The sequence below is a fragment of the Megalobrama amblycephala genome, linkage group LG4, assembly GCF_018812025.1.
Source record: "Megalobrama amblycephala isolate DHTTF-2021 linkage group LG4, ASM1881202v1, whole genome shotgun sequence".
NCBI classification, from domain to species: domain Eukaryota; kingdom Metazoa; phylum Chordata; class Actinopteri; order Cypriniformes; family Xenocyprididae; genus Megalobrama; species Megalobrama amblycephala.
Window position 1 is genome coordinate 16,779,824 of NC_063047.1, and position 17,088 is coordinate 16,796,911.

Below are 17,088 nucleotides of genomic sequence, written 5' to 3' on the forward strand. Positions count from 1 at the left end.
TGGATCGACTGTTTCTCATCTTTCTTTTGAAAATATCCCATAGATTCAGGGGTCAGGCATGTTGGCTGGCCAATAAAACACAGTAATATCATGGTCAGCAAACCACTTGGAAGTGGTTTTTGCACTGTGGGCAGGTGCTAAAGTCCTGCTGGAAAAGGAAATCAGCATCTCCATAAAGCTTGTCAGCAGATGGAAGCATAAAGTGCTCCAAAATCTCCTGGAAGATGGCTGCATTGACTTTGCACTTGATAAAACACAATGGACCAACACCAGCAGACGTCACGGCCCCCAAATCATTACTGACTCCAGAAACTTCCCACTAGACTTCAAGCAGCTTGGATTCTGTGCCTCTCCAGTCTTCCTTCAGACTCTGCGACCATGATTTCAACATGAAATGCAAAATTTACTTTTATCTGAAAAGAGGACTTTCGACCACTGTTCACTGTCCAGTTCTTTTTCTCCTTAGCCCAGGTAAGATGCTTCTGACGTTGTTTCTGTTTCAGAAGTGGCTTGGTAGTCCTTTTCCTGAAGATGTCTGAGTGTGGTGACTCTTGATGCGCTGACTCCGGCTTCATTCAACACATTGTGAAGCTCTCCCAAGTGTTTGAATCGGCTTTACTTGACAGTATTCTCAAGCTTGTGGTCATCCCTGTTGCTTGTGCACCTTTGCCTACCCAATTTCTTCCTTCTAGTCAACTTTGCATTTAATATGCTTTGACACATCACTCTGTAAACAGCCACCCCATTCAGTAATGACCATCTGTGACTTACTCTCTTTGTGGAGGGTGTCAATGATTGTCTCCTGGACCATTGCCAAGTCAGCAGTCTTCCCCATTAGTGTGGTTTCAAAGAACAAGAGATACCCGGAATTTATACTGTAGGGATGGTCACTTAATGAAACTCAAATGTAAATATTCTAATATTTTGAGATACTGGATTTTGGACTTTCATGAGCTGTACGCTCTAATCAACAAATTAAAAAAAAAAAAAACTTTTGAAATGTTTTACTTTACATGTAGGGAATCTAGAATATATGAAAGTTTCATTTTTAAAAATAATTTACAATAAAAAAATGAAATTTTTCACGATATTCTAATTATATGACCAGCACCTGTAATCTCATCTCATCTATGTACTGTAGCTGATTTCTCCAGTCAGCAGGGGGAGGCAGATCCATATGTACCAGTAAAGACTAGGGTCACTTTCTCACATGACACTTCTGTTGCCTGCAGATGGCATAGAATATATCACATCACAGCAATGGTAACTTTAGTTTCTTTCATTAGTGTTATTGTTGTTGCATATGTACTCTGTACTGCTTATGTACTGTGTATGCTTATTTTTCTGTATGTTCCTGTTCTCAGCAATAAAAAAAATTGTGTTAAAAAAAAAAGCAATGGTAACTTTCTGTATTTTGAACCCTTTCTGCATAGCTTTGATCCAGAGTTTTGTTTTAATTTAATTTAATTTAATTTAATTTAATTTAATTTAATTTAATTTAATTTAATTTAATACCAAACTGTTGTGCAATATAAAAGTCCTTTGAGCGTTCTGCGCATGTGTGTCAGCTGATTCCCCTCTCACCTGTGTGAAGTTGAGGCGCGTCGAGTGCACCTGAACGCGTGTTGCACTGGTAAAACGCTCAGTCTCTAGTGTTCTCGGCTGCAGGTATTATTATGGTGGCGATAAGAAATCTAAGCCAAAGCTTCTGTCGGCTGGCCAGAGGAGCATCTTTACAGATAAAGTTCAGCAAGAGTCGCGTCCTCAAGATGCGCTCGAGCGAGTATCAGGTGAGCAAGAAAATCAGTATGAATACACACGCATTTGTTTAAATGTATTTTTTAAATACAATAAATATACTTTAGATTTGTGTCCAGACATTTTTATTATTTTTGTCCTTTAAATTTCGTACAAAATACGTACTGATTTTTGTTTCTTGCTAACGGAGAGACTGTTATAAAAATCTATTGTTATTAAAAAATACAGTTGACCCAATAGAGCAAGATTTTTTTTTTTTTTAATAAGGCAAGCAAAAATTTTAAACGTACACTCAAAAAAAATGCTGAGTTGTTTCAACCCATATTTGACATTATTATTTATATTTGACATTAACATGTAATTTAATGAAGTTCATATTTTCCACAGTAATCTGTCTGTTCTCATTCACTGCATGTGTGACATCACAGTATGACACATTGTTTAAAGGGTTAGTTCACCCAAAATTGAAAATTCTTTCAATAATTACTCACCCTCAAGTTGTTTCACATTCATAAGACCCTGGTTCATCTTCAGAACACAAATTAAGATATTTTTGATGAAGTCTGAGAGGTTTCTGTCTCTCCATAGAGATCCAATGGATCTACCACTCCAAGGTCCAGACAGGTAGGAAAATGACATCATTAAAGTACTCCATGTGACTCCAGTGGCTTAAACTCAATTTTATGAAGTGACGAGTGCTTTGATTGTGCAAAAAAACAACATAATTTACCACTTTACTTAAAAAATAATAAACCAAAGTGTGTTCACGCAACAATGTCAGCTCTCGCATGAACACAACACGCGCATGCTACATGATGCTCTCGTGAATCCTCACGCATGCGCGTTGTTGCGCGAGTCTGAACACAAAACGTGTCGTGATGCTTTCGTGAACACTCGTGCATGTGCATTGAGTTAACGTGCGAGTCTGAACACAACATGCATGCATTGCGAAGCTCTCGTGAACACTCGCGCATGTGCAGTGAGTTAACGTGCGAGTCTGAACACAACATGCATGCATTGCGAAGCTCTCGTGAACACTCGTGCATGTGCATTGAGTTAACGTGCGAGTCTGAACACAACATGCATGCATTGCGAAGCTCTCGTGAACACTCGCGCATGTGCAGTGAGTTAACGTGCGAGTCTGAACACAACATGCATGCATTGCGAAGCTCTCGTGAACACTCGCGCATGTGCAGTGAGTTAACGTGCGAGTCTGAACACAACATGCATGCATTGCGAAGCTCTCGTGAACACTCGCGCATGTGCAGTGGGTTAACGTGCGAGTCTGAACACAAAACGTGTCGTGATGCTTTCGTGAACACTCGCGCATGTGCAGTGAGTTAACGTGCGAGTCTGAACACAACATGCATGCTCTCGTGAACCCTCATGCATTGTTGACGCGCACGACACGACACGCGTTGTGATGCTCTCGTGAACACCCGTGCATATGTGTTGAGTTGATGCACGAGTCTGAACACAAAACGCTTGCGTCTTGAAGCTCTTGTGAACGCGCATTGCAGATCAGTATATTTTGTAAGCAAATTGGTAAATTATGTTTTTTGAGCAAAGCACTCCCGTCACTTCATAAAATTGAGTTTAAGCCACTTTTTGAGTCACATGGAGAAATTTAATGATACCATTCCTACCTTTCTGGATCTTGGAGTGGTAGTTGCGTTGGATCTCTATGGAGAGACAGAAACCTCTCAGACTTCATCAAAAAGATCTTAATTTGTGTTCTGAAGATGAACGAAGGTCTTACGGATGTGGAACGACACGAGGGAGAGTTTTGGGTGCACTAACCCTTTAATTTCTCTCCACATGCACAGTGAAAATGTCCATGTCATTGCAGGTTCTCAGGCCTGTTTGGCATGTTTCCATACGAAACTGGTGGGTTGTACTGCTTAAGTTCATTTGTGGCTCCTAACAGGTTGAGGTTATCCGCTGTGGTCGTTTATTTAATTCTCATTGCTCTGTTCATTTGAATGGATAGGTGCAGGGTTAGGTGGGCTGCTGCTTGGGCCTCGTACACACAAAGGGCTGCTTACAGTCAAGAAAGAGGTTTTAGTGAGCAACCACAGTTCCTCTTGCGGTGTGTTGCTATGGTAGGACTTCCCTTTCAAACAGGAAGTGACAGAGCTGTAAGAAAGAGGGTTGGCAGGCAGCGTAGCTGTAGAGGGAAGCAGTTTGGAGAGAGACGTCGTCAGTGCGGGCACGCTCGTCCCAATCCTGATGTGGCCATGTCCAAGACGATGAAGACTCTGGCAGTGCCAGCGGGTCAGATGGTGAGTTGGGTTCAGGCCTGTTTCTTACTCTTCTGCTGCTTCACTGATTGGCTCGTTTTTATGGGTGTGTGTGTGTGGCAAGAGTTGCTTTATTGTGGGATCATGATCATGTGTTTAACCTTGCATCAAAATTACAATTTCAACAAGATATTCAGTCCAGAAAGTGGTTGACCGCTGCAAAATTCAGCTTCTGGCAAAGCCGGCCGTTTGCTCTGAGGAATCTCTGATGTGTTGCTGTTGATTCAGTACAGATGTTTTCTTCTGTTGGCTTGTGTCCTGGTCCGTTTTCCATCCACAATGAGTCAGAGAGGACTTTGTGTTTGCGAAATGTTTAGTTTTGGACAAAATTGTCCCTAGAAGTTGATGAAATTGCTTTTGGGATGTCTTCAAGGGCAAATATGATTAATATTTTGTATATTAATACTCTGATGTGTTGGTGTTGTTACATTACATATGTTTTCTTCTGGTTATCTTGTTTGACTAGTCCAAGGCCCAGTTTTTCAAAAAGTTAAATCTGTTTTGCTATCCAGGATCTGGTAATCCATCTTACTTTTGTGCTGTTTTTTCAAAGCAATTTGATTGGATCCCCCGATCCAGATTCACACCTTTTCAGATTAGCAAATCCAGATTACTAGTGCTCTAAATGGGGTCATATTTCACAATGTAGGCAACTAGTAAAGAACAACAGGTGAAAGAGTCAGTGTAGGTCACTTTAAGTGTTTTATATGAAGAGAAAGAAAACAACATAAATAAGTAAACATTCCCTTCCATTTTTAATTCCTTTAAACAATCAGATCCCTACGGAGGCATTAAAGGGACATGGTGACGGAAAGAAATATGAAATTGGATAGAAATCATATATTTTAATGCTTTTGTGTTCCCCCAAGAAACTTGGCGTTCATTCGCGAAGAACTCTCAAGTTTTGAGGGAACATAAAAGCATTAAAATTAATTTTTTATCCCATCACCATGTCCCCTTAGGTTTTCCGTAGCCCCTCATGTGACCCACAACTAAAATAAACAAATATGTTCAATAAAGCATGCAGTTTTTCATCTTTGATTGTGGCAATGTAGTTTATATACAGTGAGTGATTAAAAAAAATTAAATAATATTTTTGTTTTCTGACAGCTGTTCGGGGCATTGTTTTATGGTTAAAAAAAAAAAAAAAAAAAAAAAAAAAAAATATATATATATATATATATATATATATATATATATATATATATATATATATATATATATATATATATATATATATATATATATATATATATATATATATATATATATATATATATATATATATATATATATATTTTTTTTTTATATATAATTTAAAGTATTTTATATAATTTTATTAATATATATATATATTTAAAAAAATATATTTTATTTATATCTTTTAAAATATATATAATTATATACATTTATATATATATAATTTTATATATATATTTTAAAAGATGTATGTATTTAAAAAAAAAAAAAAAAAAAAAATATATATATATATATATATATATATATATATATATATATATATATATATATATATATATATATATATATATATATATATATATATATATATATATATATAATTTTTTTTTTTTTTTTTCCGAACAACACAAATTGACAGTTTGATCCAGACCAAAACCAAGATTTTGTGGTCTAATTTGATTTCAGAATCTTCAAGATTTTATCTAATCTGAAATTACTTTTGAACAACTCTAGGGATATCTTCAAAGGCTTTGTAATAACTGGCGCTCATAACACCAAGGTCACGGGTTCAATTCCAGGGGAATGCATAAACTGATAAAATTATAGCTTGAATGCAGTGTAAGTTGCTTTGGATGAAAGTGTTTGCCAACTTTATAAATGTGGGAAAGAAAAGAAAAATAATACAAAAAATTCAACAGGTAAAATTTCTTTTAGGTTTAGGCTGTAGTGTAATAAATGTCCTTATTTAGATAACCCTCTTTTGAAACCTTATTTTTTAATTTAATTTTCTATTTTTATATAGGCTTACAGGTTAGTCTGCAATAATTATAATTAGCTTCTTATAAAAACATGTATGGTGTGATTTTATTTCGGTAGCTTGGTAAACCTGTGGATATGAAGAAGAAAAAACAAATGCACGTTGAGCCACAGAGAAAATTAGCATTTCTCAATCAGGTTTCCGGATTGTTTCCATGGCAATGAGACTTTCAATCCCACAGACGTGTTGCAGAGAGGGTCAGTTGAAAGCGAACCTCACTATTAACACCTCGCTCAAATGTGACATGTTGTCTGAAGAGCCATGTCATGTCTCCGAATGAACCTTTAATGCCGAACACACCCATTTCCTGTGTGAGCTGAGAAAAAAAAACATGCAGCTGTTAAAATGTTATTTCCTGTGATGTATTACTTGCTTAATTCATGACTATGATACTACAGGCCCCATTGATTTCATGGTAGATTGATTGTGTGTGTTTGTTTGCTCTTGCAGACCCAGGCAGTTTCTGATGGCGGTAAGTTTCATTTCTTTAAATTGTAGAATAAGCATGGCTGTCACCATCATGAACCTTGTGCTCACAATTCATTGTCATATATATAATTGCAATTAACAGTTTAATTCTGTTTTGTTCATGTCATAAGCCTAATACGTGAAATAATAATAAACAGCAGTGGCCAAAAATTGTGCAGACATTATTTTTGGCCAGGCTGTCATACAGAGAAATTATCAACACTCGCAAAAACAAGAGAGAACCATATATTAATAACTGATTATGTTGTAGTCAGTGTATGTTATTTCCTGTGAGCTTTTTGTTTTCCTATGCATCTTTTTTGCATTGTAAAATAAAACCTGTAGCTGTAGTTAGCTTGTTTTTGTTTTTTTTTTCAAATAATTGTCAGATAAATCCCTTAACGAGGTTTAGCATTTAGTTTTTCCTTCACATTTAAAATATTTTTAAAAATATAAAGTGTTTTCCTCATATTTAGATCATTTAATCGAACTTGTGGGGTCATAAAAAGCAAAAATCCCCTCTGGACATCACTTTTGGCCACTACTGTGTAATATAATAATTAGGTATGTAACGATATCAAAATCTCACGGTACGATAATACCTCAATATAAAGCCCACAATATGATATTTATTGCAATATTTAAAAAAAAAAAAAAAAAGACTTTGTCAGTTTGAAACGGTAACTTCCAGTGTAGTGTTTTCAGTTTTCATAATAAGGAAAAAATATTAAACAACCAAAAAAATAGTAGTAAGGGAAACAAATGCACAACACTCAACTCAAACAGTCCTTTTTGTTTATTTTACTTAAATGAGTTTAACAGACTGCTAATCTCAACAAATTCACTTAAGCTTTAAGACAATAAGGTTCATTAGTAAACGTTAATTAACTACATTAATAATGAACTGCATTTCTACAGCACTGCAAACTAACATTAACAAAGATGAACAAATACAGTAACAAATGTATTGCTCATGGTTAGTTCATGTTAATACATTAATGTTAACAAATGAACCTTATTGTAAAGTGTTACCACAAATTTAACACAAAAAAATGCTTGAACACATGTAAGATCCAGACAGGTGATACTGAATATTTTTGTAAGTTGGATTCATAAAGACTTCACTTGTTTCTGAAAGAATGATTCAGTGATAGATGCCGTTTTAACAGTAATTTGTTGCCACCTAGTGGCGTAACAATGCGATTGATACAGTCATTATTTGAAGCACTTTCAAAAGGTGATGATTTCTGTTTTGATCTGTAATGTAGTAGGGCTGAATGATTAATCGCATTTGCGATAATCTCGCACTATGACAATGCAATTTTTTTTTTTTTTTTTTAACTGCAAAGACTTACACGCTCGTCACGTGACACGCGAGAGTGGTAAGCAGTCTGCAGAGGTAACATCAACTTGGCACACTACGTATATGCCTGGCCTACAGGAAAGCACAGTTTGTTTAATTTATCTAATATTGTGTTGTACAATACGCTGCCTCAGTTATGTTGTTATGTCTATTTCAAATGCTGATGCACGCTTTGTGAAGAATGCTCGGTCATGCGACTGAGCGTGACTCCTTTTAAGTGGTTAAATATACTTGCATCTCAAAATGCTTTTATGATGCGAAATTAATGTACAGTAAACACAGTCAGTTATGTCTTAAGGGATCAAATAGGACAAACAACATCTTATATTTCAAAAGAGATACGTGCATCAGTGAATTCATCAATAATAAATGGTAAAGCTGAGAAAGAGAGAAATCACAGCTCTTGAAAGGAAAATTGGATACTTTTAAATACTGAAAGCACTGTTTGTTTATTGCTTGTAATGGTGGTGTTTTTTTGTTTTTGTTTTTTTCCCTCTTTTTTTATTTAGTAGCTTTACCCCCGGTTTCACAGACAAGGCTTAAGTCCCAGACTAAAATAAATGTTTGAACTGTCTTAACTGAAAGCAGCTTGCACTGACAGATCTTAAAATATATCAATGCCAATGTTTTGTCTCAAGACGCACACCAGTAATGTTTTTTTTTTTCTTAGGCACGTTTATAAAACCTACTTTGATGTCCTAATTAAACGAAGGCCTAATCCTGATTAATCTAAGCCCTGTCTTATTAGTTTATTCAAAAGTACTTATTACATATGTAATTTAAATAATAATAATAAAAAAAAGTTTTATTAATAAGACTAATCAATAAGAAAAAAAGATCAAGAATCGTTTTGGAATTGGACTGCGGCTCCCAGAATCAGAATTGAATTGTGAGGTGTCTAAAGATTTCCACCCCTACAATGATTTATCGCTTATCTTTGTTGAATAATACAGAAGATAAAGAGCTTACAAAATAATCACACATTAAATCGCAATATTGGTAAAAATAATCGCAATTAGATTATTTTCCAAAATCGTTCAGCCCTATAACGTAGACATCAGCGTTTATCAGAATAATAAACTTTTGTATACTTATATAATTGGAATATTTGTAACAGAAATAATGATACAATCTTTTCAAACACACAGTATATGAAGCAGATTTGAATGTCGCATTTTCAGTGGTTTAATATAGCCTACACAGGTAATTCTTTGTCATTTAGGAATTCGATTTGTATGCGTGATGAAATCGAGAACGCGATCTTTTCTCTCTCTCTGCATTGACATATGAGTAGTTCGAGGGCTTTTCAGTGCATTCATTGTTACAATCTTCATGAGGTGAGACGTCTCTGTTAAAGGATAAGCACTTCGTTCTGGATAGGAACTGGTTCTCAGTTCCTAACCCTAGTTACCACTTCCCTTCGTTCTGCTCCACTGGGCTAAAAAAATACACTCTTTGCTTGGAAAACATTTTCACACAGTTGTGTGACCACAATGATATAGAGACAATTTTGCTATCATGATACCACGATATTGATAATATCGTTACATCCCTAATAATAATCGTTATAAAAAGGCCTACATGATTCACTATAATGCATTTAAAAATTTATATTATATTATATTATATTATATTAATTATATTATATTAATTATATATATATTATATTATATTATATTATATTATATTATATTATATTATATTATATTATATATTATATTATATTATATTATATTATATTATATTATATTATATTATATTATATTATATTATATTATATTATATTATGCATTCTGATTAAGTCCACAAACCTTGTTTAATTTTTTTTTTTTATTTTATTCTTTATTCTTTCACCAGAAAAGTAGACATGACATTTTACATTTGATGCCATTTCTATAAGTGCTGAAACATTGCTTATTTGGATGGCAATTCTTGCAGTTATCTCACAGTGCAATTCGTCCAAAATCGTACAGTTAATGAATAATGGCGACAGGCCTGCTGTAGAACTTGCTGTGACATCAGTCTTGTGATGTGTCACCCAGTGCATCATGTCTATCACTCAATTCACCCTTGTATTTCTGTACAGAGCTAAACCTCAAGTTATCCAGCTGTGGCAGCAGCTCCAGCCTATCAGAGAGCTCAAGCAGGTCAGGTGGTGGTCAGGGCGCTGATGGTCCAGCCAGTCGGGTGGTCAGCTGGGCGGTGTGTTTCGAACGGCTGCTTGAAGACCATGTCGGTGTGCGATACTTTACCGTAAGTTTTCAGACGTCTTACCACAACACTGTTTAGTGCAATATATTCTCCTATTTTATTTAATGCACTCCTATTTATTCACATACTTGAATTGATTGTATAGTCACAAAATGTAACTATATATTACCATCCGGCTCTAATCTGCTAATCTGCTGATGTTAAGTTATTATAAACATTATTTTCTGTAAAGCTGCTTTAAAAGAATGTGTATTGTGAAAAGTGCGATATAAAAAATTTGACCTGACCTGTCTGTATCTTTATGGGGGTTAGTGATATCAATAAACCTCTAACCTTAAAATTAAAGGGGTACTTCACTGCTAGCAAAATGAAATAAGGCTGCTGTCTTCCCGTTTGCCATATAGGTAGAAAAACTTCAACACCCATTATGTCAAATACAGTGTTTTAGTAGGAAATACTTCTTGGCAAACTTTTAGTCATGGTGTGCCGACTTGTTGTTCCCGGTGTAAGAAAATCGTACAGCTTGTTGAAGGTGTGCTATTAGAGATATGTTACAAGAGATATGGATTTCACTTTTTGTCTGATATACTGTCAAATAAAAAATAACACTATTTTTTTAATGTCATTTGGCAGTATGCATTAGCATAATAAAATTTAGACTTTCTTACTCAAGTCCAAGCAGTTTACTTCACAAAGGTACTGGCCAAAGGGAAGTACTCAGTCATAAAGGCACATAATTTACACCTAGAGCTTCTTTAAATTGCATGTGTAAATCTTTGAAGTGTGTTGGTTTTTCTCAGGAGTTTCTCAAATCAGAGGTGAGTGCCGAGAATATCCTGTTCTACCAAGCCTGTGAAAAGTTCAAGAAAATCCCACCTACGAGATTGGAAGAGGTATGCAAAGACTTTTTATATTAGCATGGGAATTGAAAATCTCATTTTTAAAAAGGTGGAAAAAATCCCATTAAAACCAAGAAATAATTTTTTTGGATTTTTTTATATATACGTTATGACTTAAAATGAGTAAGAAATGTGTGTGTATATATTGAATGTGTAGATATTGCAGTCATGTAAAATGCACGGCGTCTTAATAATTGCACTTCAGCATTTTTTGCAGACTCTAACTCAAACGAATAGGGCACGACAGTCTTCTTGAAGCTATCTCGGGGATCTAAGCTATCTTTCACAGGCACAATAGCAGACTCGCTCTGCATAACTCTCCTATAAGCAAGTGATCCAATGAAACAAAACTAGAATGTTGCACAAGATTGCTTGATCTTAGAGTAAAACAGGAACTTGCACCTTATTTAATGGTTTGACCCTGAGCTCAATCTGGTGGGTAAAAGTCATAGCTTGGAACTGGAAGGTTGCTGGTTTGATTTTGAAAGAATTGAATCATTGTGCCTTTGAGGAGAAACCAGGTTACTTCAGTGGACTTGTGTAGTCTAGGTAATAATTTTATGATGCCATTAAACAAAGACAGATAAGGTATCTTTCGTTGTGTTAGTAGTCCTGCTTATAAACCAGTAGGCTCCATTCCATCCCAGAATTGTATATTTGCTAGAAGTGGCGTTTTTGGAATGTTTGTCACCTGCATCTTTAATTCTTCTCTGTATGATCTGACTGCATGATGGAAGCTTGTTTCTGCCACGGAACAAAAAGTAGATAAGGCAGTTGTAACTTTATAACTCAATTTACGAGAATCTCACATTTCTGAGAAAAACTCAATTGCTCAATTATATTTGGTGAGTTTATAAACACGCAATTGTGTAAACGTGGAATTCTTGTTTTTTTTATTTTTCTTTACTACAGTATTCAACAAAAGTTAATCAAAATTGTCCTAAGAACTAAGTTGTCCTAAGAGGAAGGTTTTAGGACAACTTTGAAAAGGTTTTGATCCACTTCAAATGTTGACTACTATATTTCTTGCAATTGCGAGTTTATATCTTATAATTCTGACTTTTTCGCTATTGTGAGTTTCTCATAGTTCTATTTCTCACAATTGTGAGTTTATAACTCAGTTCTGACTATTTTTTGCAAATTACGAGTTTATAGCTCACAGTTCTGAATATTTCTCACAATTGCGAGTTTATTACTCAGTTCTATTTTTCGCAATTGCGAGTTTTACTCAGTTCTGAATATTTCTCACAATTGCGAGTTTATTACTCAGTTCTATTTTTCGCAATTGCGAATTTATTACTCAGTTCTATTTTTCGCAATTGCGAGTTTTACTCAGCTCTGAATATTTTTTGCAGTTGCGAGTTTATTACTCGGTTCTGAATATTTTTCGCAATTGTGAGTTTATTATTCAGTTCTATTTTTTGCAATTGCGAGTTTTACTCAGTTCTGAATATTTCTCACAATTGCGAGTTTATAACTCAGTTCTGACTATTTTTTGCAAATTATGAGTTTATAGCTCACAGTTCTGAAAATTTCTCACAATTGCGAGTTTATTACTCAGTCAGAACTGAGTAAAACTCGCAATTGCGAAAAATAGAACTGTTTTTCGCAATTGCGAGTTTTACTCAGTTCTGACTATTTTTCGCAATTGTGAGTTTATTACTCAGTTCTATTTTTCGCAATTGCGAGTTTTACTCAGCTCTGAATATTTTTTGCAGTTGCGAGTTTATTACTCGGTTCTGAATATTTTTCGCAATTGTGAGTTTATTACTCAGTTCTATTTTTCGCAATTGCGAGTTTTACTCAGTTCTATTTTTCGCAATTGTGAGTTTATAGCTCACAGTTCTGACTGTTATTCACAATGGTGAGTTTATTACTCAGTTCTGAATCTCACAATTGCGAGAATTCAGTTCTGACTATTTTTCGCAATTGTGATTTTGTTACTCGAATCTGACTTTTTTTGCACTTATTTATTTTTTTTAGTTCTGAATTTTTCGCAATTATGAGTTTATAGCTCACAGTTCTGAATATTTCTTGCAATTGCGAGTTTATTAGTTACCAATTATTAATTTTTTTTATTCCATGGAAGAAACAAGCTATCATACAATCTTTAGTCTTAATGAGAAAATCAAAGGCAAATATCACCCTAAAACTATCGCACATGTCCCCCATCAGCTGAAGAAAGAGGCACGCTCCATCTACGACAATTTTCTTTCTGAAAGCTCCCTGCATGCAGTTAATATTGACGATACGGCCCAGATGGAAGAGAGCGCCTTGAAGACGCCTACACCCGACATGTTCGATAAAGCGCAGGCACAGGTACACGCTAGGGGTGGGTGGGATGACAAAAATCACATACCAGTACTGTGATATAAAATTATTCATATGATGATATACATGTCATGGCATAGTTATTTTTGCTGAAAATTTAAAGAAAAAGGGTTTGTATTGTAAGGAATTGAGGAAATTAAAGGTACTTGTGTTTTTTAATTATTTGCAATTTGGACCAAAAGATCAGATTATTCATAACAAATGACAGTCTGGCATGGCAAAAACTGCTTCACTTGAGGTAACTCTAAACAGTAATTATGAAACAAAGAGTTTTGACTGTACATGTACAAAGAAAATCTGATGAATGATTTACAGTAACGTTTATTCTCTCCCCCTTCTGCAGATCTTTAAACTAATGAAAATGGACAGCTACACGAGGTTTGTTCGCTCTCCGCTGTACCAGAACTGCATGGTGTCTTGTGTGGAGGGTCGTCCTCTTCCCAGCATTGGAACCCCGGAGCCCAGAAGCAAAATGTCCAAAAAGAGTGCAACGCCACCTAGCAACAGAAAGGTAATGCACTTAAAAATCCCTTAAAGACATGTTTAGTTACTTTTAGATCCATTTTTTTTTTTCATTAAACTACCATTCAAAGGTCTCTTCTGCTCACTGAAGCATATATATATGAGTATATATTGCTTTCAGTGCAGATGTTTAAAAGGGCCTAATGGGTGAGAAAGTTTGTCAGTCCACCGTGGGAATATGATGGCGTGTCAGTGAGTAAGCAGACTGAGAACCACAGTGGAAACAAGTCCTAAAATGTAGGTTACTCTGTGTGTTTTTGAACAGAGCGTTGAATTGAAAGTGCCCTCATCAGACAGCAAGACCAACAGGAAGAAGAGGTTAGAGAAGAGAGGCTCATGGGGAGGTACCATCTTACTCAGCAGTTCTCTATCTGTGTGTGGCATCTCTGTGGACATATTTGCAGTGCATGTCTCTATTATATTCGGTCTTATGAAGATGCATGTTTCATGTCAGTGATGCCCACAGTTTTTCTGTTTGCGTGATCTGCCTTTGAATGTGAACCGTTCATAACTACTGTACACTGACAGCATCTGTGTTTCTCAGCTGACCAGTCGTACCAGCATGTGACGGTGTCTCGGAAAGAGTCTCAGATCTCAGTGAAGTCTAACAGCAGCTTGGAGTTGGTCTCTGGATTCGGTCGAGCTGAGGTACCAAACCAAATATAGTTTCGGGGAGTTCAGAAACACTGACACTGATATAGAGAATTAACTCCCACTGGAGGGACTTTTTCATGCTCAAACAGCAACATTACACACTAAAGAAACATGAACATGGAAAAAAAAACGCTATTTAAATTGCTTGTAAATCTCAGGATGTATTATTCAGATGGAAAAACAACCGGTCTCTTTCTCTGTCAGAATGGACGATGCAGTGTGAACGCCTCTGATCCGGAGGCCTTGAGTTCTGGTTCTCCTACAGCAGATAAGTACTGTTGCGTCTATCTGCCAGACGGGACCGCCAGCTTGGCCCCTGCCAGACCGGGCCTGACCCTCAGAGACATGCTCAGCAGTCTGTGTGAGAAGAGAGGCTTTCCTCTGAAAGACGTCCTCATTTACCTGCACGGCAAAGATAAGGTCAGTCCGCAAACTACTCTGTCTGTCTGGTCACATTTATCTAACCAGCATCGTGACTGTGACTAGATTGTGGTAACACTTTACAATAAGTTCTCACAAGTTAACATTAGTTAATGCATTAACTAGGGATGCACCAATACCATTTTTTTTTTAAGGACCGAGTATGAGTACCGAAACTATACTATACCGATGTCCTATACCTTTTTTTGATGTTGCAGTTTGCCAAGCACAACACAGTGAGTGAACTAATGAATGTAGGACAGCTTCTTCATTATTACGCTAATGAAAAAAGTAATTTTTGTGTGTTTGTCACAAACTTAAAGAACAAATTTCACAATGTCCAATAACCGTCGAAGGGCATAATTATACATATATATATATATATATATATATATATATATATATATATATATATATATATATATATATATATATATATATATATATATATATATATATATATATATATATATATATATATATATATATATACACAGTCCAGTCCAAAAGTTTGGAACAACTAAGATTTTTAATGTTTTTAAAAGAAGTTTCGTCTGCTCACCAAGGCTACATTTATTTAATTAAAAATACAGTAAAAAACAGTAATATTGTGAAATATTATTACAATTTAAAATAACTGTTTTCTATTTGAATATATTTGACAAAGTAATTTATTCCTGTGATGCAAAGCTGAATTTTCAGCATCGTTACTCCAGTCTTCAGTGTCACATGATCCTTCAGAAATCATTCTAATATGCTGATCTGCTGCTCAAGAAACATTTATGATTATTTTCAATGTTGAAAACAGTTGTGTACTTTTTTTTTTTTTCAGGATTCCTTGATGAATAGAAAGTTCAAAAGAACAGCATTTATCTGAAATACAAAGCTTCTGTAGCATTATACACTACCGTTCAAAAGTTTGGGGTCAGTAAGAATTTTTATTTTTATTTTTTTGAAAAGAAATTGGCAGTAAAGACATTTATAATGTTACAAAAGATTAGATTTCAGATAAACACTGTTCTTTTGAACTTTCTATTCATCAAATAATCCTGAAAAAAAATATATTGTACACAAATATTTTATACAATTGTACACATTAAATGTTTCTTGAGCAGCAGATCAGCATATTAGAATGATTTCTGAAGGATCATGTGACACTGAAGACTGTAGTAACGATGCTGAAAATTCAGCTTTGCATCACAGGAATAAATTACATTGTGAAATATATTCAAATAGAAAACAGTTATTTTAAATTGTAATAATATTTCACAATATTACTGTTTTTACTGTATTTTTTAATTAAATAAATGTAGCCTTGGTGAGCAGACGAAACTTCTTTTAAAAACATTAATAATCTTAGTGGTTCCAAACTTTTGGACTGTACTTTGTGTGTGTGTATGTGTGTGTATATATATATATATATATAATTGTTGTTATTTAAAAAGAATCTTTATGAGTACATGAGCTTGGTATCGGCCCCGATACTGGTATCTGCGCAATCCTAGCATTAACTAACGTGAACTAACAATGAGCAATGCATTTGTTGTGGTATTTATTAATCTTAATTTTAAAATTCCCCTAATGTTCCTAATAGGTTTACATGCATCCAAGGTCAAAAAACTTTAATTTCCTCAACTTATATTGCACAATACCTAATTTCTCAAAGAGTCTGAAAACGGTGCACAACACAAATGAACACTCATACAAGCTCTTCCATCCGTCCTTCGGTAAAAATGTCTTCATTTCAATGTCTTCGACCATCACTATACTGCGTTATAAATGCTTCAATTTGATAAAAGTATTGTTTGCATGAAGTAAAGTAAATGTCCGAATTATTCGTTGTGATTCCCCCCCCCCCCCCCCCCCCCCCATTGCGTAGTTTAATACCTAGCATTGCGTTCCCCGAGAACCTTTGCATTCACTAGCAAAGATCACAAGTTTTGCTAACGAATGCAAAGTTTCTCTGGGGGATGCAAAATATTTGTGAGAGAAGCATAACACAAAAGCATTAACAATTTTTTCTCCCATCTCTCTCTTTATCACCATATCCGTAGTTTTCTACACCTCTAAGTCTATTTTTTTTAACTTCCATAACGTCCACTTGTAAAGTCATGCTGCAAAAGCTGTCATAATTTAGTTGTGCAA

The 17,088-nt window shown here is 35.1% G+C and overlaps 1 protein-coding gene across 3 annotated transcripts in view; it reads left to right on the forward strand.

The window, feature by feature from the left end:
- The first annotated feature begins 1,572 nt into the window (after positions 1–1,572).
- rgs14a (regulator of G protein signaling 14a) overlaps positions 1,573–17,088 on the forward strand; it is a 20,916-nt gene continuing 5,400 nt past the window's right edge. Inside the window, exons 1-10 of one of the 3 annotated variants that reach the window (XM_048187973.1) lie at positions 1,666–1,790; positions 3,883–4,040; positions 6,526–6,547; positions 9,993–10,159; positions 10,918–11,010; positions 13,192–13,335; positions 13,691–13,858; positions 14,135–14,213; positions 14,414–14,517; positions 14,728–14,943. In XM_048187973.1, coding sequence (XP_048043930.1) covers positions 3,996–4,040; positions 6,526–6,547; positions 9,993–10,159; positions 10,918–11,010; positions 13,192–13,335; positions 13,691–13,858; positions 14,135–14,213; positions 14,414–14,517; positions 14,728–14,943 — 1,038 coding nt within the window. In that variant the 5' untranslated portion in view covers positions 1,666–1,790; positions 3,883–3,995. Of the gene's footprint in view, positions 1,791–3,624; positions 4,041–6,525; positions 6,548–9,992; positions 10,160–10,917; positions 11,011–13,191; positions 13,336–13,690; positions 13,859–14,134; positions 14,214–14,413; positions 14,518–14,727; positions 14,944–17,088 lie in introns of those variants that run through there. The other 2 variants (XM_048187972.1, XM_048187971.1) reach the window with 2 other exon arrangements.